We start from the raw sequence: 24,508 nt of genomic DNA, 5'->3' as shown, positions 1-24,508 counted from the left end.
TTTAAAATAGAACTTAAATTTGAATATTTTATTTATTCGAACGATAGAAATATCATGAAATTAAAAAAATTAAAAATAATAAAAGGTAACAATAAGTATAATAGTACTATATTTAAATAAAATTTATTTATTCGTTTCGAATCATTTTAAAAGCCCAACTGAATCATATAATTTTAATTTAACCTCAATTTTATAATTATATATAAAAAAAATTTAATTAAATTCAAGAAATTTACGAGCTACATGCAATTTAATTTCAAAATCCTTACAATATCAAATTTGAAAGTTAGATCAAGGTTAATGTTTGGAATTTTTTTTCCCAATTTCACAAATAATCTTTCCTTTGATATTAACATTTGCTGCTGTTAAAAGATATCATAACCCTAACCCTTAAAAAATAAAAATAATCAAATATGCATAGAACGATAATAGGACCTTTTGACTCAATTTCCTTTGGTTTACTCCTCTCGCTGGCTCTACTCACTTCTATTCTATCTTTATCCATCTATCTCTTTACGGATCGATCACCATATTGAAGAAACAGTAAATTTTTTTGTCCAGTAGATATACATACTGATATACAAAATTAAATAAAATAAAACAATGAACCATACCTTTATTCCCTAATTCTACCCATTCAAACCCAAAATCAGAAACTCTTGCTTGGTTTGGTTTGTGCCCAAACTCAAATGTACCCACTAATCTTAAAACCCTAATTTGCAAAAATCATGAGTAAAGTGAGAGAAGAAAAAGCGGCTTTCCCACATCTCATTGATGAAGAATTTGTCCTTATATTTTCTGCATTTTATAAGTGATATTCACGCGTAAATGAAGAGAACATTTTCACCTTAGAATCATCTATATTAGCTAACTCAAAACTGTAGGCATGCATGCCATTGCAAAGTGTGGAGGTACAATAAATCAGGGCAATACATCTTGCTATGCTGTTTGCGTCTCCCGAGGTAATGAAGTTGTCAGTGCCTTTAGTTGGTCTAATGCTCTTTGTATTCTATGCCTTTCTCCGATGTCCAGATTGCTTTCCTCAGAAGACTGCAAAACAGTAACAAGAGATGCAATAAAGTGCAGATTAAAACTGTATCACATAGACCTAGCACCTGCTAACTTCAAACAATTAAGCGGTACGTTTGAGCAAAATCTGTACCTGTAAAGAGCATATGTTTTCTGAAATAAGGTCAATCTCGGCCCTCGCTGAGGAAATAATTTGCTGCATTTTAGCATCCTTGTGCATCAATAATAGGATTGAAACAATAGCATTAATCCTACTCGAGTAACTCCTAGTATAACGAGTATGACCACTAGATGAAAGTGAACTACTTTGAGTTATCGATGAGCTCATCACATCCAGCACCAGATTCAAGAGCTTGGGACTTCTATCAAACAAGAAAAAACAAGGCAGAATATAGTAACCCCGTGTTAATACATGAACAGAGCCCATTGACTCCTCATCATCTCCTGGAACACACTGCAAGAAAGCAAAAATAATTTCATGATGAATCACACGGAATTGATGCACCAAAAGGACAACATAGTAAGCAAAAAGTTAAGGGAAAATAGACCCTCTTTTTCTCTCTGTTTTTTTTATAAAAAAAGAAAGAAAGAAAGAAAGAAAGACCAAAAGATAACATTTACCTAAAATCATTTAGAAAACCATAGCCTGGGTCCCTGCTAATTTAGTATTTCCCACTATTCTCTTCTGTGCATTTCATACATACATCAGGCATCCAGAACGGTACCGGGTATTTTTTTCACATAACTCTCTATATATAATAATGGAGGAAAAATGTACAAGAAATGAACATGTCCTAGTGAGATGGGTATGCACCTGACATCCAACTGAAGTCTTAACGACAGAAATTTAGGTTAAAACAGCAAGCTTAATCTCAATTTCAAAATCCAGCATAAAAATTATCCCGTTACACAGAGAAAATTAAATTAGATGCCAAGATATTTGATTATGACTAACTGTTAGCACTAGTTGAGCCTTCTTGGTCACAAGTTTTGAAATTAACATGTCTGAGTAAATAAATTTTCCATCTCTACCCATGCAGCTTATGAAATTTTTGGTAATTCATTGATAAATCACCAGGTGTCAGAAAAAGAAAAAGAGGAGGGAAAACGCAAATAAAATGTGAAATCGCAAAATGAATGCAACGAAAGGTCTGTGGTCATAGAAGGGTCAGAAGGGCTAGCTAATGCTTGAGGTTGACTATGCAACAATGTTCCCAGGTGTTTTAGAATACTTACGCTTTGTTTGGAAATGAGAGGAAGGAAAACAATGGAGAAAAATAATGAGAAATTGTCATTTCCTTTCCTATAGTTATTTTTCACCCTTGTGTTTGAATTAATGAAGAAAAGAAAATAAATTTGCTTTACTATGTTTGGAAAGGGCAAAATTTTGAAGGAAAGATAATGTTGTTATTGGAAATTGACAATTATGCGCTTATTTAAATTTTAAATAATAAAATGTGATTCTAGTTATTTTGGAATATTTGGATAATTTAATAAAAATAAGTGAACTTTTCATTTGTCTTCATTATTTTCTCTCTAAATTGGAGAAATTCGAAATATGTGGCCTGGGTGGAAAATAAGTGAAACATTACTTCTTTAATATTTTTCTCCCCTTTCCCAAATAATGAAAAACACCTTTCTCTAGATACTTTCCATGCCTATTTTTCTCCCTTCAAAAAAATACCCCCATCCAAACAAAGGCTAAGAATCGCATCAATTTATAAAAAGTTATAACTCACTGACAACATTATTTTCATTCTGAATGGCCCCAGAGATGCAAACTATCTGCATCTGCTGTTCACTTTTATCATCAGCTTTTCCTACCTTTCAGATTTATTTCATAATAATTTTTATCAGCTTAATGCATGCTGAAACAGCACAGAGCCACCATCTAATGACAACTTGCAAGGTTTTCCTTTTTATTAATGCAAGTATAAGCATCCAGCTCTAAAGTCTAAAGAGGAAAAAAAAAAAAAAAACTGTTATGCATATCAAAACTTCGCATAAAAAGAGACATCTTGCCAAAAAAAGAACAATCATTAGAGGACAGATGTTAATTTGAAACAGAGATACTTACATGCACAACATCAATAAGATATCCTGAAAGGAAATCACTCAAAGTGATGATACTTTGATCAGAAAGTCTGGTGGGCCTGGAGTCTAATGCAACAAGCATCCTCAGCATAGCACAGGCATTCTCCAGATGTGGCTTTAATAACTGAAATATGAACCATTATATCAATATAAGTCCTAATGGTTGTAAGGAACTTTTAAGGACCCCGTAAGATTTTTTTTTTTTTTTAAAGAAAAAACAAAGAATTTATCAAAATTAAAGTCTCAGAATATAAGTATGTACAGTAAGCCAGTGTAAAGAAAATTGTGACATGAAATAAAATGTGACTAATTTAACGAACTTACGAACTGCTCTAGTATAACTTTCTCCAGTATAAAAAAAACTAGAGTTTTATCACCCATCTGCGACAGGCATGAACAAACAACACTGGTCAACAACTTAAAAGTTCTACGATTTGATATCCTTGTATCTTCATTCATTGCAGGGGAAGTATTTTCTGCAGACATGAACATATTTTCAGATAGAAACTAGCTAAAATAATTGATCAGATTTTCTAGACAATAAAGAACTAATTCAACTTACCTGGAAAAACACTGAAACAGGAGACCAAAGTGATGAAAAAACTGATATGGTCAGTAATCTGAATATGGCCAGCTTTAAAGGCAGAATGCAAAACTTCTATGATCCGAAATAATACAAATGAATCTAACTCATGACCTGCAATATAGGAAAAGAAGATCAGAAAACATTAAGTTCCACCACAGCCAGTAAAAATGAATTAGTATTCTCCTTTGCTAGTATGTTGCCCTACTTTAATGCCATGGCATACTGTAAACTAGTAAGAAAATTTACTAAGAAAGTGATTGGACTATGACATCAAACAGCCCAGATGTTCCTAAAAGTAAAATACCAACTGGGGTGAGGTAATGACTGTGTTCAACTTCCAGGGGAACCTTATTCTCAAGGTGCAAAAATGTCTTCCATGATTGTTATAAAAGATAAACTCAAAAATAACTTCTCTTTCAATATTTTAAAATTTAAATGGGCATTTTGTTCAGGTTTCGTCCAGGATCAATTGTTCATTTTACGATCTACAGAATGAACTGTCTTGTGCCTTGAAGAGATGATTTTTGCTAAGTAATGAAAAAGACGCATGCATTCATAGAGGTGAGATTTCTTGCAGCATTTGCAGGAAAGTTGTCAATAATTAACTTGGAAGGACCATGAACATCAAATATGAATTTAATTAATATAAAAGCACCACACCTCAAAAATGCAGCTAATCATCTATTTTGTGTGAATTCCTCAAAGCCTCAGTACCAGGGACACCGGCACAGATTAGGTAATACTTTCAAAAAAATTGACAAGTAATACTCACAGAGGCAACAAGAAGCTATGGACTTCAAAAGAAGTGAATCCAAGTGAGAGAAATAATAAAGACAACAGATGGAGAGTTCTTGAGTCTCTCTTGGAAGCTTTATGAAAGGACCATAGCATATATTCCCTGATAAACACAAATGAGTACAATGAGGAAACATTTAGTTGAGCTCAGATGGACATGTAACCAACATGAAATTGTCAAGAAATCAGGACTAACCTTCTTCACATATGCTGAAGAACTCTTGCAGACGGTATTGCATGTCATCATATTCCAATGCAAGCAAAGAGTTCTTCATAGCACATTGAGCCACGCGAAGCAGAAGATGCAACACAACCTACAAGGATGATTGCTTTGATAGAGTTACTCAAGTGTTTCCAGGAAATGTTACAGATGGCAAGTATAGGGAAAATGCGTGAAAATCACTGTAACTTGTATAAGTACCTGGGAAGAGGTTGACTGCCTATCACCCAGCATGATTAACAACAGAGGCAGCTCTCTTATCCAAGTAATCTGATGATCCAGTAGCTCTGAATCACTTTCATCAGGGTAGAGCATTCCTTCTCTCTAAAAATTTTATAAAATAGATTGGAGAGGGAAATGGACACAGATTCAGTGGCTTACATACGGGAATGCCAAGTACAGATTCAAATAATAAGAGTAATTAAGGAGAAAGAAACTAGCTTTTCTGAGAGCCAGGGGTTGGACTTACAGGAAAAATCATTTTTTCAATTGCATAAAGGCAAGCCAATTTTACTGAAGATTCTGGATTGTAATCGAGGAATGTCTTTGTAAATGCCTGCACTTGAGGTTTGATTCTTTAATATCCTCATAATCAGCATTACAATCTCACAATTAGAGAAATTTAATTACCATAATATTCTGAAAGCACAATTCAAACCTGTAGAAGGCGAGACTTCCAATCGCCAATCACTTGTGCTACAAGTTTTGGGATAAAGGGAACTAGTGCAAGTATCTGCTTTTCTCTAAATGCTCTGCCAGACCTTGAGTCATTGCGAATCTGCAGAAAACATTAATAAAAATATAAACATGTTAATAAATCACCAAATGCACAATTCAGACTTAGGAATAGCATATATGATGATCCCTCAATTATACAATAGAAAGAAAACATTAGAAACTCCAGTAATTAATTCAGGCAGCATTCTTCCATTTTAAGGAGAAAATGTAAAATTATTTAAGATTCCAAATACTTTCTTATTTGAAAGTAATTCTTATTTGCAATTATGTGCTTCAGTTTTTTGGTTTACAGTTTGCCTTATTGTTATTTAAGCAGGTAATAATGCTTTAACATGGGACTACTGCAGTGGAGAGACCAGTATAACAAGCTGAATCAGTTTTGAGTTTCCTAAATTTTAGGGAGTAGGATCGATTGGGTCAAATTCAAAAAATAATATTAACATTTCCAAGAGACAAAGATTTCTCAATGAACATAACAGTAATATTTCAAAGTGATGCAACTTTAATTAAAATCTGGGATAGTGAGGAATCAAACCTTTATAAGCAGTGCATACTCTATAAATGCAAGAAATTTCTCTTGTAAGTCAGCAGGAGGGCAGATCAGTTCACTTAAGTTAAAAAATATTTCAGCAATCATTACGTTCAATATAAAGTATTTGTCATCATCCTGCAAAGCAATTGAAAACAAAAGTTGAGTACTACAAAAGCAAGAACAGTTACAGAATTTGAGACATACTAGAAGAGTGCATGTAGAAAGGAAAGACAAGTTACTAAAGAAAAAAACTTAACAAAGTTTTAAAGGGAGGAAACACACAGTGGAAAAAGAATGGATTATATCTCCATTTGTTTAGTTGAGAAGAAACAAATAAAAAAATAGTGAAGACAATTCATTTTTCCCCCCAAAAGCTAATCATATTTTATCCATCCATAAATGGAAAACAAATTATCCTTCAGTATGTTCAACCTCTTGAGTTCGTTTTTTAAATTCTGTCAGTTTTTACCATTCTTCTTAACCGAACAGACTAATGGAGAAACACACTGAAAGTAATGGTAAATTCCTACCTTTTCTGAAAGGTGATGCACTGGATTGAATGGGAATACACCTAGCAACTTCTTCAGTAATGTTGATGAGATGCTTTGATCCAACATAGGAGGATGTGATTCTGGATTATCCTTGTTGGTCTCGTAAACCAGAAACCAGATTACAAGGTCAATGCTCCTAAGAATGCTATGCATGCAATCAAATGATTGTACATCCAGCATTGGTAGACTATGAATTAACGGAATAAAGTCTTGGAAGCAATTGACTAAAACTGGAACAAAGTCCTTTAGCTTATTGATGATGACAGAAAACTCTACACAAACAAAAAGAGAGAAGGTTTGGCACATTAGCATCTAAAATTTGGACTATGACACAAACAAGAGAGGATGACTATGGTCACACCTCATACCATTAATGTGTAGAATGCTATCAGGTATAACAATCAGCTATCAGTAAATTTCTTCTCAAGAGCAGGAAGCTAATTGATATAAGCTAACAAACAAAAAGTAGCTAACAATACTTTAAAAAGAAAAAATTTATACAGAACACACATCAATGGTACAAATGCTGGCATTACAGCTAATGCAAAACTCACCATGTGCATGTGTGTTTATTTTATATATATATATATATATATATATATATATATATATATATAAATCATGAATTGCAGAGAGAATGATAGCATTATAAAGCATGTAATTAAGCTTAAGATTCAAAGCAATACCAGCATATTCTGTAGCCATGTCTGACTCAAAAGCATGCAGCATTTCTTGCCTGGGAACCTTCTATCATTTTTAAAACAAAAAAATATATATATATTATTAGAAAACAATGGACAATTAAAAAGCAAAAGGCTTAAGAACTTCTATTTTCCCATTGTTCCTAGATGGCACCTTCTCGAATGGGTCAGCTTCTATTTTATTAGATGGCAACAGAGACAAGCAGCGGACTAGACCAGCAAGCACATTTTTGAGCTTGCCCTTGTCTTCTAAATAGAACTGGTTCTTCCGTAGAATATCCCCATAATTTTGAATAACCTGTTAATGAACAACAGAATGAAATAACATCAGTTGCAAACATCATATTAACTAAAGTTCATAATTACTTCATTTGACAAAATGTGAGGGTTTGAATGCACCAGTACTCTTTCTAAGAATTGATTATCTGTGTGGTTATTTTGACAATCCATTGCCATTCTCTTTTGCTATAAAACCATTACCTTTTGCTGTAAAATAACCTAGAACTTCTGCATCAACAAACTGCTTCACCTAAACCCTCGTCTCTATCTAGAAAAACCAGGAAATCTACCAAAGATTTGAAAAAAAGATGTCCTTCAAGCAACTATCATACACTTATGTACCACGTACAAAACCACATTTGCCTTTTCAATTTCAACAATATTATGGCCTCAAGTCCTTTTATTAGAAAATGAAAAATTAGTAACAGAAGTTTGACATTTGGATTCAGAACATTATACAAGCAACATCACCTGCTACAAAAATTAATTAGTCTTAAATTATAATACAAACAAACATCAACCAAATAGATTCTCAAATTAGCAGGATAAACAATGCAGTCAAAATGTCTAAATATCATAATTCAAAGTAAGATACCTTTTCAGCATACATGGAAAATGCAGCTGGATAATGTTGTACAACAAGATCAAAAAACTTGAAAGCCATAAGCCGAACTTCAATTGCTAAATTTGTCATTGCATTAAAAATGTATGCCATCGTTAAAGAAATGAAAGGCCCTTGATTATCCTGGACAAGTAGTGCAGAGAAACAACTGTCAAAGCAAAAGATAATTTAATGATGATAAAGAGTAAAACAGTAATTATTGATAGAATGTCTCATTAAAATGAGAAAAGAATGAATAGTAAAGGAACAGAGCGGCAAATGTTATACGCAAATTGTGAATGCAGTGACAAGAAAGAAAACAAATACACTATGAAACATAATCTTGTTTTGACTTTGGTGAATGTGACGTCTAGAATTGAATAGAAACAACTAATCTTCATTCTCACCTAAGGTTGTATTCATATCTGCTAAACAAAAAGCCAAAATGTACATACTACATCCCACTGTCTAAACCTTTTCTTGGAAATTCATTCCCCAAAGGAGCACCAGATATCCAACAGTCTATCAAACAATATTCTAAGAGTCTGTTTGGTTTAGCTATTCAGACTAGCTAGCAGCTGATAGTAGTTGTTGATAGTAGTTGTTGATAACTAGTGGCTGATAGCTGGTGATTGGTAGTCTTAATGTTGGTTGTTTGGCAAGATTTTAGAAGTGGTTGCTTTTAAAATGCAAAATGACCATTAAGTATAGAATTATTTTTATATATAATTTGTTTTATTTTTATAAGTAAATTTCTTATTTTCTATTTTAATATGTTAAATATATAAAAAATTATTAATTAAAATTTTATAATAATATGTAATAGATATTTATTATTTTCAAACAATTATGAATAAAATGATCATATAAAAATATTAATTTAAAAAAATTTTAGTATTTATTTTTATAATGTTAATATAGCCAAATTAATACAAATAGAAATCAGCTAAAAGGTGATAAGAAAAAACTCCAAAATACTTAATGGAATTAGCAGCGGATTGAAACGTGTATCAGCTATGAGCTGCTATGTTGATTAAAATCCTTACCAAACACCTCTAGCCTAATTGTTTGGTTCAGATCAACTATCTTTTACATGAATCAGCTGAACCAAATGTCCCCTAAGTATTCAAGCATCTTCAAGGTCTCAAGTAATATAAGAATTTTAATAGTCCATATCAAGTACTTGAAATGGAAGACAGTAGCTACAAGTGATACACGCTAATATGCTTCCCAAAAACAAAGCCAAATAATCGTTAACAAAACGATCAAATGCAGTTGGCTCATCTTTTGTTGATAACTAAAAGACAAGGAAACATGTTATCCCAACCCCACCACCCAACCCATCCCCAACAAAAAAAATTATAATTCAAAGAATTGAGAGAAATCACCACACAACATTTATGGTACCAATGATAAAGACTGTCCTTATAGATCTGAAGTTGTCCAATTAAATATCCAATACAAATATGAGCTTCCAAGCAATAGAGAAAATGAAGAATCACCTCTTTGCATCCAGGTAAAATCACTGACTTAAGAAGTTGATAAAGGGTTTCTCGAACCATTTTATCATCATCACTGATGCGTTCACGTAGTTTTTCTATAACCGCATATTTGTGCAATTTCAGCTCTTCTGGATGCTTGACAAATAAATCCCTCATGCCCATCAATGCATCTTTTAAAGGAGCCAAAAACAATAAACAAGAACTCTTATCAACATCAAGATCGCCGCTGAATACAGAATAACAAATGCAAGGGCTAAAATACAGACAATAAAAATCAATATAGAGACAACTTTTCAAGTAACTTCCACTAATGTATAAGTTCAACCTAAGCTTCATGAACTAATAACAGAAGCACTGGAAACCTGTATATTTTATGAATAACATGCACAACTGACTCACATGATGACAAAAAAATTAAACAATAAAAAACTTCAACAAGAATATAAAAGAATCATGTAGATAGTAAAAACAAATATGCAGGTAAATTTCAACCATAAGAGAAAACAGTATTCAGTTACACTACTGGAAACATTTAAACCCCTTTGATACATATCCAATGATAATATTAGTCTAGAGTTTCAATATTTCCTTACCCAATCCTTGCCCAGAGGTCAAGAATATAAGTTCCTCTCTAAGTTAAATAACATATGTTAATATGTGGTTTTCTCCCTCCAACCAATCACTAAATGTTTAAAACTCAAGCTATGAGAATCATGCAACTGCCTTTCTCCTACATTTCTTGGTAACCAAAGGATTATATTGTTTGATATTACTCACAAGCTTGAACTCTTCAAGAGAGGCCTTTCACAATAATTCAATATTTTGATAGCAATGATGAAATACCTTTACGAATTTTTGCATTATGGTGGGAGGTTTGTTGAAGAAGCTCTTTCAAAGTCAAGCCTTTCTTACTCACAGCTAAACCCGATTTCTCTGATGCCACACTCTGCTCAGGAAGAACAATTGCTGCCCAAAATATATGCAAGTTAACTTTCAAGAGTCATGCTACTTCACAAAAGGCCATTTACAACTGAAAATATAGCAGCACATAAAGGGTCCATTAAACTTAGCAGAAAGTATTTGCGAACACATGAAACCTAGAGGCTTTATTCTTGACTTCTCGTCAAACATTCTATACTAACAAGCTGCAATTTTAAGTAATTACACTTCAAGCATAGTTTTCTGGAAAAATTCATTCAGATAACAAACACAGAAATTAACTTTCCTTTTCGATAATTAAGAGGGAGTGCTACATCTATTATTTGCTTTTGGCAGCTAAACAAAAAGATCTAACCTTTCTTCTTCAGAAACAATATTTTCCAGCGAAATAAAAATTTAAATAACTAAACAGGAGGAATGAAAAATAATGAAAAATAATAATAGTACTGATAATAAAGCTTCCACTTTATTACCTTTGGATTTAATTTCAGTGTTTGTAGCATTCTTAGGTGGCGGCAATTTCCTGCCTAGCTTCCGCTTAATTTTCTACAGATAAAGAAAAGGAAACAGAATCCATCTTAATAAGCCAACAAATTTGGAACACAGAACAGAGAAATTAGATTGTTAATAGGTAGATTACTCACCTTGAAATCAACACCACGCTTTTGCTGCTTCTTTGAGGAAGCCTTAGTTTTTGCCATTTTCACTGCGAATTACAAAATTAAACAAAAACCAAATAAATTCGATTTAGACTCTTGCTAAATGAATGTAATGTCGATGCTCGTGCTAGTTTATCTTTTCGCTAGGCCATGTAGAAGCCTGACTGTCTGTTTGGCAGCTGAGAAAACGAAGAAAACAAAATTTCACGAACTAAACAGATATATAGCAAGAGTTACATGTGGAAATAGATGAAGAGCAACAGAAATTGAAGAACCTATTTGGTGCTGCCGGAGTAGAAACTGAAGAGAACTCTTAACAGGAAGAAGATGATAACTTCAGTATTCACAAAAAAAATTTGAAACTTTGCTGTATATGCTTTGGAATAAAATGGATCAAGTTTGCCCGAAAGCCCGAACTACCTGATCTGGATTCTAGCTATCCGGGTTTCAATAAACCCGAACCATACTTGAAAACCGACTGCCAAATAATTTCTATTTTTTTCCCAATTTTCTTGGGTAGCATTATTGCTACATAGTATTATTTATTAATGACAAAATAATGGATTTATTAAAATAATACATTTCATAATTTTCAATTAATATAATATACTATAAATTCCTAACAGGTGATTTCAAAATAATATTTTCTAATTATTAATCATAAGTCCATTACCTAATCTCTATTTGTTTTAATGACAATCTTCATGACTATAGAACTATTAATTGAATTTTGACACTTTCTTGTATATCATTTTGTAGAAAAGTATATATTGATAGTTAATTTTCAGCCTTTACCATAATTAATATGTATTTACATTATTAGAGATTTAACTGTAAACACGGTAATAAATTATTGTTGTACTGTTTTATATACAATTGTATGATTTATATAATAGATCGCCAATTCTACGTGATATTTGTTTTTTCTTTTAGTTAAAGAGGCAATTTTCAATGGTCTTCATTTCATGGGATTGTTAAATTGAATTGAATTTTATAAATATGCTATTAAAATAATAGTGTAATATCATTTTAATAAAATAAATTGCAAAACAGTCAATATATTACTGTGGTAAAAAACTGATACGACAATATTATTACCCTTATTTTTTTTATTAAGGAAGCTTTTAAGTCCCTGCTATTACATAATTGGAATTCAAATAATTCTTGTGATTAAAATATTAATTTTTGAGAGAAAAATATTAATTTTTTGAGATTAAAATATTAACTTTTAATCCTTCAAAAAGAGAGGTTTTATTTCATTCATTAATTTTCGGGTTTCAGGATTTTGGGCTAACATTCTCGGATTTGGGTACCCGAAATGCTTTAACTTTTTAACGGTGGCGGCACTATCTGTTTTGGTCTAGCCTGAAAGTCCCAAAAAACCTAACTATCCTTTCTTTTGTAGTGTAGAGATCCATTAACGAACTGCACTTGGCTCGGAGGATCTCAACCAGAAAAGGAAAGGCCCCAACTTCTTGCCTCAAACAGCGCGCTTGAGTTACTACTAGGACTAATTCTCTTGTTTTTAGGGATGAAACTCAACGCTCTAATGCAACAGCAGCAGCAACAGCTGCAGGAGCCTCAGCCGGTAGGTATCCAGAATTCGAACCAGGTTTCACCAGCGGATGCGCCGCCGAAGCAGGTGGCAATGGCGATGGATAGACTGGCCCAAGCAGCTCGCCTCATTGCTGACGTGAGGCTCGGCGCTGACCGCATCCTCGAAGCACTTTTCATCACGGCGCAGCCTCATCAGAGCAACAAGCCCTTGCAATTGTTCCGCAAAGAAGACACTGCCATGCGGCAACACCTTGAAGAACTACGTTCCGTTGGTATGTTCTGTAATATGCATTTGCATTTCTCCTTGTAATTTCAAGCCCTTTAGGGTTATTTGTTTATTATTTTTCTTTTTGGCTTGGTAGCAGATGATAATAAAAATGCAAATATACTATACTAATGGAATGTCCCATATTTTACTTCCATTTAATGGAGAAATTGGAGAACAAACATATTAGTTTCTGGGCCGTGGATAATTTTAGTTTTCTGTATCTTTTTTGTTTTGCTTAACTTCTGTACTTAGGTGCTATTCTTCATGAATTTTGGATCTTTATAATCTTGTTAGGAAGGCAGCTAGAAGAATCTGGGGTTCTCAATGATTCTCTAAGATCACGAAGCAATTCTTGGGGTCTGCACATGCCATTGGTCTGCCCAGATGGTGCAGTGGTTGCATATGCATGGAAACGGCAACTTGCTGGCCAGGCTGGTGCATCAGCTGTTGATAGAACCAGGTTGGTTTGGAGATTTTTATGTTGTTATGGAAAATGCCTATATCAATTTGAAGTTCGATCCCTTTTCTGGCCCTAAACAAGAAATTCGGCTGCCTGTGTAGCATGGGTGTTAGGGCTCTGAGTGCAATTGTCAACAATTTGACTTATACACAAAGAATAGTCTATCTATCATCACATTTAGGTTGAGGACTCAGTTAAGTTAAAGTATCAAACCAACATGGTTTGTTTAGTACATGCTCTATTTTTGTCTTTTTCTACTAAGTTGTAGTTCTGAATGTATGCAGGTTAGCTCTTAAGGCATTCACAGATCAGAAAAGACGTTTCTTTCCTCATCTTGATGATGGATTGGATGGTCAAAGTGCTGAATCAATGCCAAAGAGACATTGCAGTTCCCAAGTACTATCAGCAGCTCTTCAAGAAGATCTTAGTGATTGCAAAACATTATCGGACATTCTAGTACGTGTGGAGAAAGAAATGCCTAATTTGAAAGTTTTCACTTATGAACGACTCGATTGGTTGAAAAGAGCTTCTTCACTGCCAACTTCAGCAAATGAGAATCCTATGGAAACATCAAAAGAGCATACTTTTCATACTTTAAATAAACTAAGAACAGGATCGCAGGGCTCATCTACCTCTGATAAGGTTGCTGTAATTGAATTGTTGTTTCCCTCTGTCTTCAGAGCTATTGTATCATTGCATCCAGCTGGTTCTATTGACCCAGATGCCGTAGCTTTCTTTTCACCAGATGAGGTAACTTGTTTTTGAGGTGCTTGTTGTATAGACTCTAGTTTCTCCTTACATTGGGAATTTCGTATGATTGGTTAGTTTCATTCGTCACGGTTCACATTTTACAATATTGCCTTACTTCACCATATGAATGTTTTACTGCACCTGATAGTTTAATGATTGTTCTTCTATGTGAAGATTCATTTTCAGATATGCAATAAAAAATTGAAGGCTTGCATTTTAGTGCTTGCTTGGTGGATGTGCTCATGGTCATATTATATCTGTATTTTAATATCAATATGGGTGTGTGACAGTCTTTTTTTTCTTTTGCCAAGGATTTTCGGATAGTGTGATTGTAATATCCTGACGCATGGTTAGGTGTTCAATTGATGCATCCTGCTGATGATATTTGGAAAAGTGGAAATCAATGATTGTAATCTTGGCAATTTGTTTGGCCCTTTGCAGGAAACCTATTGGCTCAGAAAACACGTTTTCATTTGTTGAGAATTAACATGTGTTGATGAGACTGGTAATAGGGATGTGCAGATAGCCTTGAACAAGTGATCTAGGATCTAGATATAAAGTGCCACATCAAGTGAATGGGGAAGAGGTTTGCCACATAGTAAAATAAGAAGTTCCCCATTCATTTATTTGGCGGGACAAAAGTTTATCCAGTGGTTTGAACTTAGAATTCATAATTGTAGGCCATAGGTAATGAATCCATAGGGATTGGGTGGGATCTTCTAAAGTTGGTAATCCCTTTCATGTAATCCAAGTTCTAATGTTTCATTTACAATTGGAGCTAGAATTTTGCTAATGAATGGACCCCAAGTAAATTAGGATTTTTGATCACTAGAGTCTTGCGTTAGTCATTTATGAGGTCTAATATGGTCTTGGTATCTGGCATGGTGTCATCACTTCAACCTTTTGAATTCAGCAGTAAACTAACATGATATGACAACCAGTTACATATCATATTTATTATACTTTTGTTTGTTGTTGTTGCACTACATGCTAGTTCCATTAGATATGGTTATCAGCTACGAAATTATGTTGATCCGCGTACAGTGCATTAAATAATCTTATGTTGTTCATTTACAAAGTTAGACATTGGTCATTTTACGAAGTTAGTTAATGCATAATCCAATGCTTTTGAGTTTGCTACTTCCTTGTTACCCTTATCATACTGAATTCATTATCGACTTGTTTCTTTTATGCTGCATTTAGCTGACATTATTCATCTTTTACATAATTGAATAGGGAGGCAGCTATATACATGCAAGAGGTTTTTCAGTTTATCATGTATTTAGACAAACCACGGTAACCATTCTCTAATTTTCTCTCTTATTGTGCTTGCTGAAGTGTTTGAATGTTTCATTTCAAGCTTATTTCTTTTAATGCTGTTGCAGGAGCATGCTACAATGGCTTTGCAACATTTTCTTGGTATTGGGACTGAAACAGCATTGTACTTTCTTTTGGTATGCTTCTCAATTTATGAATGCTGGTTTTTTTTCATGTTTTCATAAGAAAATGAGTCAACTTCAGGACATTTATGTTGTATATTTTTTGTTCCTTTCTTTTTGTAGCATTGGATTTGCAGCTATCAAACACTATTTACCAAAGTTTGCAGGTGACAGTTGCTTCTTTTAACTTTACGAGTTTATGCAACTGATTTGGATTATGAACTCTTTAGTTGTTGGTGCAGTAAGTGTGGGCGGTTATTGGCAATGGACCGAGAATCATCAGTATTGCTACCTCCAGTTCATCGGCCTTATCGGCATTTTTCTCCTTTGAAAGTTTCGACAACCCCTCCTATTTCCTCTACCAAGGACCAGACACCAGGAGCTTATCACATTGGTTGCTTCTCAGAGGACATGTCGTTTCCCAAAGGATTGACAGGAAAGGTTAAGCAAGAGTGAAATTTTTCGGGTAAGATTTCCAGTTCACTGAAGAATAGCAGAAATATGTATTTCACTTAGATGTAGGGGCTAATATCAATTTGGATTTGAAGATCCGTGGCACTGACCCAAAAAAGAAAAGAAAAGAATGTTGCTGTAGTTTGCGTCATAATTATAATTCAATGCACTTTGACAACTTTTAGATACGAGTGTGAATGTGTGATTACAGAATCATTGTATAGATTTAACCGTAGAATGATTCGTATTAAATGCTATTTGACCGTGTGATTTACGAGTCCTTGTATTGTATAGGTTTACCCGTAGAATGATATGTACTCCGTTCATTTTGAAGACATATTTTAAAAACCGACATTGCACAAAGATTGGTTTGCTTAACTGTTAGCTACTTACATATTTTGATATGATCTTTAATAATATTTGATTGATTGATATCTTAGTATATAACCAGAAAATCTTGTACTGCTTGTATGTGTAGGCTTAATGCATAAACTCACCCGTATGTTTTATAAAATTTTGTAGCATTCTTAATTTTTACTTTGATTATAAATGAGCATTAAAGAGTTTAAATTGCCAAACTACACGAAAATGTCAATTTGAAATGGTTTGATTGGTTTACAGTTTGATAAATCGCTTTAAAAACAATTTGATTTGATTTTTATATAATTAAATCATTTAAAACTGAACCAGAAATAATAAATTCTAAACCTTGATGAGACACAAAGTTTAGAGTATGGTATTTTTTTTCGGATGTTATCTTGTATATCATGTATGAATTCATTAAAATGTTGAATTATAATCAACATGATTTTTTTTTTTTTCGTTTTACATATATTTCAAAATCTTCACAATTATTTTGATATTCTACGATGTTCATTGCGTTAATTTTAATTATTATGTTTTACATCTAATTTGAAGCTTTAGAGATACACTTTGTGAATATGATAGTTTGTTTTCAAAGTCATTTCTTATGTTTTCAATATTATAATATTGAAAGACATTTATTTATTTTACAAATAGATTCTTATAAGTAAGGTCACACTTGGGTGACCATAAATGTTACTTGCATGTGATATTTTTGTTTTTATTGCATAAATTGATATTTTTTTATTATGCTTCTTTGCTATAAAACATTAAGCGTTTTTTTCCTAGTTGTTTTTTTTTTTTTTTTTTTTTGTTATGTTATATATTATATATTATACATGAATTCATTGCACAATTCATTAAATCATTTTAATGCATCAAGCTGCACCAAACTGCTTTATTGCGACCTGATTTGATTTGGTTTCATTGATTAAACGGTTTGGTTTGAGTTAAAAACTATGTAAATCGTAATTTCTGGTTCTATTTGGAATTTTTTCAAACTTTGCCAAACCGAAACGTTTTCATTTTTAATATTGACTATTGAACACCTCAATTTATAAAGTTTCTCAATTTAAATATTTGAATTTAACTCATTCAACACCATAAACACTTATTGGTTCAATACCTCAAACACTTATTGAATAGTTGAAAATAAAAAATTATTATTTAAAAATTATGCTATTTATGTATCAAATTTATTTGCATATAAAAGCTAAAAATTTTAAAAATTATTGTTACTAGTAGAACTGTGTAAATTCATTGATCAAATTGGACCAAAAACTGGCCAATTTTGGTTCGGTTCAGTCAGTTATTCAAGCGAGGTTTGAATTTTTTTTTTTTTTTTTTTTGAATCGAATTTATTATCCAATTTGGATTGATTTCATAGAAATTCATCGATTAGCTTAAAACTGAACCGAAATGGCAAAAATGACCAAATCAATTGTCGATTCAATTCAGATGCGAATTTCGTATTTCAATTTAGTCTATTGCTCAAAAACTTTGGTTTGCAATTTTTGTTTTTGGTTTGATTCAGTTCGAAGTGAACTGGCGGATTGGTCACCCCTAATTGCTAGTGTCTGCTGTGTGAAATTATTATAAAAAAAATACTCATTCCGTTTTACTTTAATAGCGACAAATAAGCATTTATTTCAATTTAAGTGCTTATTTAGAATTTTGAAAATATATTAATTATGTTTTTTAACTTTACTCTTATTTATTATGTGTAATTTATTTTTATCTTTATATTTAAGAAAGACAATTTAAACATCGTATCATATATTATTAAAAAATAATAAATTTTAATCATTTTCTGAAAAGAGAAAATGTTGATGAACGAAGGGAGTAAAATTTATGGTATTACAAGATCAATTTTGAAATTTAGAGACTATTTTGTTTTTTTACCAGAGTGTAGGAGTTAAATTTATGTATTTAGCATGTATGTATATGGTCATGATTTTATGCATAGAGCATATGCATTGCATAAAACCTGGCTAGAAACTGTTATAGGGCTTCAGACTGCAGCAGAGGCATAGACCAAAGCATATACTGCCACCGTGCCACGTAGTCTCTTCTTTCTGATGATCTATATTTTTTATATTTTTGAGAATTAGATTTATCCAGAAGATTCCATCTGTAGGTTAGATAAATTAAAATATAATTTTGAAAAGAATTATTCTTTTTTTTCTCAATAAACGGTTAAATATTTTATTTTAATAAAAAAATATTTTTCATTAATTTGATCTATAAATAAACTCAGAAATCGAGTAATTTCATCTTAATTAGATATTCAAATTATTCGACTTTACCCTCAAAATATATGAATTATTATCTCGATATTATTATAAATGTATAAAACTATAACATTAAGCCTAAGCTATTCCCAAATTCTTCCTTAAACCATTTTTTGAAATAAAAAAAAAAAAAAATTAACATGATAGTCTCAATCAGCAAACATCCCTCAATATCGCCAGCCTATTGCATTTGATTGGTGAGAAGCAGCAGCAGCATATTTCCATAGCCTAATGAGACCAAACCCTTGAAAAGCAACCCACATGGCCAAGCATCAATCAGCCATAACCAGTCCTGTTATATGTTCCGTATATTTAATAATATATGGTTGCAATAACGATAATGACATAAATTTCTTTGATCGCCACTTCAATCTTTATCTTCCCAACCTTTGCTGGATGTGGATCCTCTTACCGGAATCAATTTGCCTACTCAGGAGGGGGCCATCAATAAACATATGTGTGATCATGACCTCCATTTTTGCCGGTAAACCATAAAACCAGAGTTTCATTAAGTAACACTCTCAGTTTCCTCGGAATTTCCTTCCATTTCGATCATACGTCACTTTCTATCCTAATTTTCTGTCGATTTGATTTTACTTGCTTTACCAAATAAAGGAGGAGAAAGTAAGAAGAAAGAACCTTTCTTGGATTATCATTCAGCGTATTCATAACTCCGTGTACACATGCTTTTAAAAATATTTCCAACCCAACCCACCTAAAATAAACAACACCGCTTAGGCTATGTTCGACAATAACTTTTTTTTAAAAAATAGCTTTTAGAAATTAAAATAGCATTTTGAAATGTTTGACTTTTATGACAAGTTATTCAAACAACTATTTGCTACTAAAACAGCTAATGCCCTTAATCTTACTTACATTCCAATCATAAAACACCTTAGGAAATGGCCATAATCAGGTTAGATGGGTTTCATTTATTCACAATGGCAAAAGACAGCTAAAATTTGGTAAACAAAGACGCAAAGATGCTTCCATACATTTATCTGATAATAATCATTCCCATGGAAAAGTCATCCATAATTATTGATGGAAACATTTTAACATTCGCAATTTCGTCGCAGATGAGCATAAATGAAACTAAAGAGTATAGTACATCTAAGTTTTGGCTAAAAATGAACATATTTTAATGAAATTCATGGATATAATCAAGAAATAATTGACAAATAGTCTGCATTCATCATTCTTCTCTATCTACATTACCAATAGCATTTAAAATCTCACCTCTAAAAATTCAAAGCCTGCATGAGACCTCTTAAACATTTGGAATGCACAATACATCATAATAGCATTGACAGTACGACACTATATATTGACAATGAATTCTAACACAGAAACAACACAGCATAATATCTACAGCTAGAAAAAAGAATTTTTGTTGAAGAAAGGCAACAGCAAACCTCTTTTAACGACCATCTGCAGAAGTAAAAGACTCTGCAAAGCCAGTTGGCCTTGCCGGTATGCTACTCTTGCTGTCTTCTAGGTCCACATAACTGAAGTCTTTTCCTTCTGCTTCCTGCCAGCCCTTCACCATCTGATTAAGTGGGAGGCTATAATCAATACCACAATACTCTTCTGTGTCATCATCCAAAGGTTTCCATTTTTCGACAAGTGGGGCTAATACATTCACAGCATGGCTCATATCTGGCCTTTGACTTGGTTCTCTAGCTGTGCAATGCCCAGCAAGTTCAACTATAGTGGAGATACTCTGAAATTTTTCATCTTTCACATCAAGGGCAGGGTCAATGGCAGCCCTCAGTTTCTGCTCATCAGATTTAATACGCCAAAACCATGCAGCCAAGTACTGGCTCTCCTCTGGCCGGTCCTCATCGAGTGCCATCAACCCAGTCAACAGCTCCATTAACACAACTCCAAAACTAAAGACATCGGCCTTGGTTGTGATTTTTCCAGTCACTACAACAATTAGCATCAGGATGTGAGTGTCACTAGGATAGTGGCATTGGTGTAGCTCAAGCAGAGTACAGGAAAATAAAATTTATTCTAACAATCTATTCTGAAAATAAATTCTTTGACATTTGTAACTTGTTCCAGAGTTTTCATTTCCTATTGAAGTAATATTAAGGGTTTTAATTTTTTAGTCAAGATTATATACCTTAACTTGGGCATGAAATTTTCACAGCAATCAAACATTTACCTACATTTTTCAATTTTCTTTTTAAATTAATCTGAACCGCCAAAAGTTTCATATGAGCAAAATTAACTTAATTTTGAATTTTAAAACATTTTAATTTCAACTAACACTCATAAAAATCACAAGATATATTGGGGAAAAGGGGGGGAACAAAACCCCCTTTTTTTTTTTTGGAAAATTATATGTCACTTCAGCAATTACATAGTAACTGCAGCAAACCCAGAGAATATAGAATAGAATGCCTACCAGCATATTCTGGAGCCAAGTATCCAAAAGTTCCAGCAAGCCTAGTTACCACAGATTTCTCCCCATCAGGAGCAAGTTTTACCAATCCAAAATCTGAAACTTTTGCCCTGAAATCATCACCAAGCAAGATATTTGATGATTTGAGATCTCTGTGTATGAAGCTTCTGTGAGCTAAATTATGAAGATACTCCATTCCTCTAGCAACATCCAATGCAATATTTAACCTCCTCTTCCAAGAAAGAGGTTCCAATTTCAGGCTTTTCCAGTGGAAAAGATGCTTACTTAGAGCTCCCTGAGGCATATACTCATATACTAGAATTCTCTCATTTCCTTCAATTGAATAACCCAAAAGTGATACTAAATGACGATGTCGAACCTTTGAAAGAACAGCAATCTCAGATTGAAATTCATCCAAGGCTTTGGTGCTTATAATACCAGCCTCCATTCTTTTTACTGCTATTTTTGTTCCATCATCCAATTCTCCTTTATAAACCACTCCAAACCCACCACGGCCAAGCTCATTCTCCGGGGCAAAATTCTTTGTAACATTTCGAAGAACTTGAACTGATATAACCAGATTTCCTGCTTCAATGACATGAGAATCACCAAAACCACTACTATTTCTGCTTGCAGAACCACTCCCTGTTATGGTAGAAGTACTTCCATTGGTGTGATTAGCAACAGCAATCTTAACCACGTTATCTGAATCAGATGGATCTCTTGGGTGGATAACTAAAGAAGTTGTAGCCTGGTAAGTGTCTTTTCTCTTCTTACAATAGTAAATAGATAAAGGAATAATCAAAATAGCAACAGCCGCAACACTTGCAACAGGAGCTACAATTGCAACAAAAGTGGACCTCTTAGTACCTTTCTCATTTCTTGATTCCATAGAAGACTCACGGGGTCTGGGACCTGTGCCTTTGGTATTTGGAGATTGGGTTTTCGGTGAATCTGAACTTCCAGAAGATGGATTGTTATCATTAGGTGGTGGGATGTCTGGTTTGGACTTATCACCATTGAGTAGAGGATTCCCAGTAATAACAACATTCACAGTATTAGAGAAATTTGGAAATGGAGGGTAAAGGTTGTTATAGCTAAGATCTAAAGTTTTCAAGGAAGTCAAGTTAGTCCAGTTTGTTGGAACTTGACCACTAAGATTGTTACCCCCAAGTTTGATTTGATGAAGAGAAGCTAGATTTGCAACTGAAGGACTCAAGGTACCACTAAGATTAAAATTAGGCAAAGCAATTGAATAGACCATACTAGAATCACAAGTAATTCCAACCCATGATGAACATGGATCATTACCAGTCCATGAAGAAACAAGTCGTTGAGGATAATTCAAACCATCAAGGAAATCTATAAGTGCCATAACTTCTGGGGCACAAGGAACCCCTGCAGTGGATTGACAAAAAGGATTTGGAGTACAAGACACCTTAGCTGCTTTAAACTTTGGCATTGGGCCCATCAATTGATTATTATTCAAATCTAAATGCTCCAAAGGCAAATTTATCAAGCTATAAGGAATTAATCCAACAAGCTTATTGCCATTAAGATTAAGATCCTTCAAAAGAGTCAAACTACCAATGCTTTCTGGAATTTTGCCTGTGAATTGATTCCCATGAAGCCACAGAACACTTACTGATTCCATTGTTGCCACCAAATCAATTGTACCACTCAAGCCACCGCCTTTTTGATCATTTAGCCACAGATTCTGCAGAGACATACCACCTCTAAAGCTAAGAGGGATTTCACCAGATAAATTATTGCCTGAAAGTCTCAGGTTTTGCAAAGAAAACAAATTCCCTAAAAAATCAGGCAATGGTCCAGCCAGATTACAGTACATACAAGAAAGAGTTGTTAATTGTGAAGAATTCTGCAACGTATCAGGAAATGTCCACCCTGTAGTGGCATTAAAAGGGTTATTATCCAATGCCAAGACTTGCAAATTCACTAGACCATCAAAAAAATCAGATGGGATAGAATCAAACTGATTATAATCTAAATAAGCATACTTTAGATTTGATAACCCATTAAACGATGGTAAAGGCCCTGTAAATTGATTCCTTTGAAGGCCTAAATTTTCAAGCATGATAAGCTGGTTCAGGTTTTGAGGCAAAGGACCCTTCAAGCTCATATTTTGAACTTGAATCTGAGAAACCCTTGAACCAGAACAGTAAACATGTTTCCAAGATTGACCACATGGATCATCGCCATTTGCAGGCCACTCCAAGAGCGCTGGATTCTCTAACCCATCTCTAAACGCTTTGAGAATAGCTAAGTCATTGGGATCTGTGTCACTAGAAACCAAAGAAACATAACAGAGCAGTTGTAGTGCGAAAAATACAAGTCTTATGTAGTTGTTTCTCATAGCAGCAGATCTGCAGAGTTGCATTTTGCTTCATCAAGAACCATTTTAGCACCAACTGCTGCTTCTTGAACTACCCATCTCAAATCTCACATGGAAATGCCCAAAAACAAATTAAAAGACTCAAAATTTAAGACTGCATGGAATTTGCGGCTGACTATAGAGTTAGTGTGGTGAAGAAAAGGATAAAAACAAAATTAAGCTTCAAAACCAAAGACAGACCACAAAAGCTGGATTTTTTGAAGAATGGAAAGAAATATAAAAAATGAATTGAGCGAGAAGAAAGAAAATGTGGGAAATTGGTAACTGATAAAATTCTAAAGAGAAAGAAATGGTAAATTGTTGGTACGGTATGTTGTTCTGGAAAGTAGCTCGCCACACATGGCACTGGCAGAGCTCTACATTTTTATCTGTCTCAACAACATCATCCATTTCACGAAGGGTATTTTTGTCTTTCGAGCATTTGACAAATGGTGATTCGTAATTAGATTTGTTAGGTATTGACGGAGAAAAAATTATTTTAAGGCGAAATAGTGTCTTTAATATATAAACTAATAATGAATAATCTCCTTCTGTTTTTTTTTTTTTTTTTTTTTTTTTTGAAAAAAAAAAATCTCCTTCTGTTATGTAGTAATTATTTTATTTTTCTATTTTAGCATTTTGTTTATATATATATATATATATATATACATTCAATAAGTATATTTTCACTGGTTTTTATCTTAAAACTATGTTATTCTCTTTCATACATTTTAAGAATTCTTGTACTCTATTGTGGCTACTTATGGACGTAGCATATTTTTCGGTGTATGACAAAAATAATGTGTTTAGTAAATTTATTTATCAAAATAATGTAATTTTTGTTAAGTAATTTTTGAAAATTCAAGGAATATGAAGCTGTATATAACACAAGCGGATTC

General features: G+C 33.3%; 3 protein-coding genes across 4 annotated transcripts; 1 reads left to right on the top strand and 2 right to left on the bottom strand.

Moving 5' to 3' along the window:
* Positions 1-738: 738 nt before the first annotated feature.
* Positions 739-11,635, bottom strand: LOC105635817 (ARM repeat superfamily protein). 2 transcript variants are annotated; one of them, XM_012218936.4, is made up of 20 exons: positions 11,502-11,635; positions 11,212-11,405; positions 11,041-11,113; positions 10,472-10,594; positions 9,629-9,798; positions 8,121-8,270; positions 7,401-7,544; positions 7,232-7,292; positions 6,525-6,817; positions 5,998-6,129; positions 5,383-5,502; positions 5,194-5,280; positions 4,926-5,048; positions 4,701-4,818; positions 4,482-4,607; positions 3,686-3,820; positions 3,448-3,599; positions 3,107-3,247; positions 1,163-1,483; positions 739-1,050 (listed from the first exon to the last, which is right to left on the bottom strand). In XM_012218936.4, the coding sequence occupies exons 2-20, from the start codon at positions 11,266-11,268 to the stop codon at positions 940-942; spliced, it is 2,637 nt and encodes an 878-aa protein (XP_012074326.1). In that variant the 5' UTR covers positions 11,269-11,405; positions 11,502-11,635; the 3' UTR covers positions 739-939. The 2 variants fall into 2 exon arrangements, with proteins under 2 accessions (XP_012074326.1, XP_020535670.1); XM_020680011.3 differs by lacking the exon at positions 739-1,050 and adding an exon at positions 1,651-1,714 and having other exon boundaries at positions 1,349-1,483.
* Positions 11,636-12,574: 939 nt separating this feature from the next.
* Positions 12,575-16,516, top strand: LOC105635816 (mediator of RNA polymerase II transcription subunit). Its single transcript, XM_012218935.3, has 7 exons — positions 12,575-13,055; positions 13,346-13,511; positions 13,796-14,261; positions 15,498-15,557; positions 15,647-15,715; positions 15,824-15,867; positions 15,943-16,516. Exons 1-7 carry the CDS (start codon positions 12,758-12,760, stop codon positions 16,154-16,156), a joined length of 1,317 nt encoding a protein of 438 aa, XP_012074325.1. The 5' UTR covers positions 12,575-12,757; the 3' UTR covers positions 16,157-16,516.
* Positions 16,517-19,944: 3,428 nt separating this feature from the next.
* On the bottom strand, positions 19,945-23,988 carry LOC105635815 (receptor-like kinase TMK3). Its single transcript, XM_012218934.4, has 2 exons — positions 21,221-23,988; positions 19,945-20,736 (listed from the first exon to the last, which is right to left on the bottom strand). Exons 1-2 carry the CDS (start codon positions 23,613-23,615, stop codon positions 20,228-20,230), a joined length of 2,904 nt encoding a protein of 967 aa, XP_012074324.1. The 5' UTR covers positions 23,616-23,988; the 3' UTR covers positions 19,945-20,227.
* Positions 23,989-24,508: the final 520 nt, after the last annotated feature.

This window comes from Jatropha curcas, chromosome 2 (genome assembly GCF_041381405.1).
Source record: "Jatropha curcas cultivar XTBG-Jc1 chromosome 2, XTBG_Jcur_1.0, whole genome shotgun sequence".
Taxonomy (NCBI): Eukaryota; Viridiplantae; Streptophyta; class Magnoliopsida; order Malpighiales; family Euphorbiaceae; genus Jatropha; species Jatropha curcas.
This window is presented reverse-complemented; position numbering and strand designations above follow the sequence as displayed.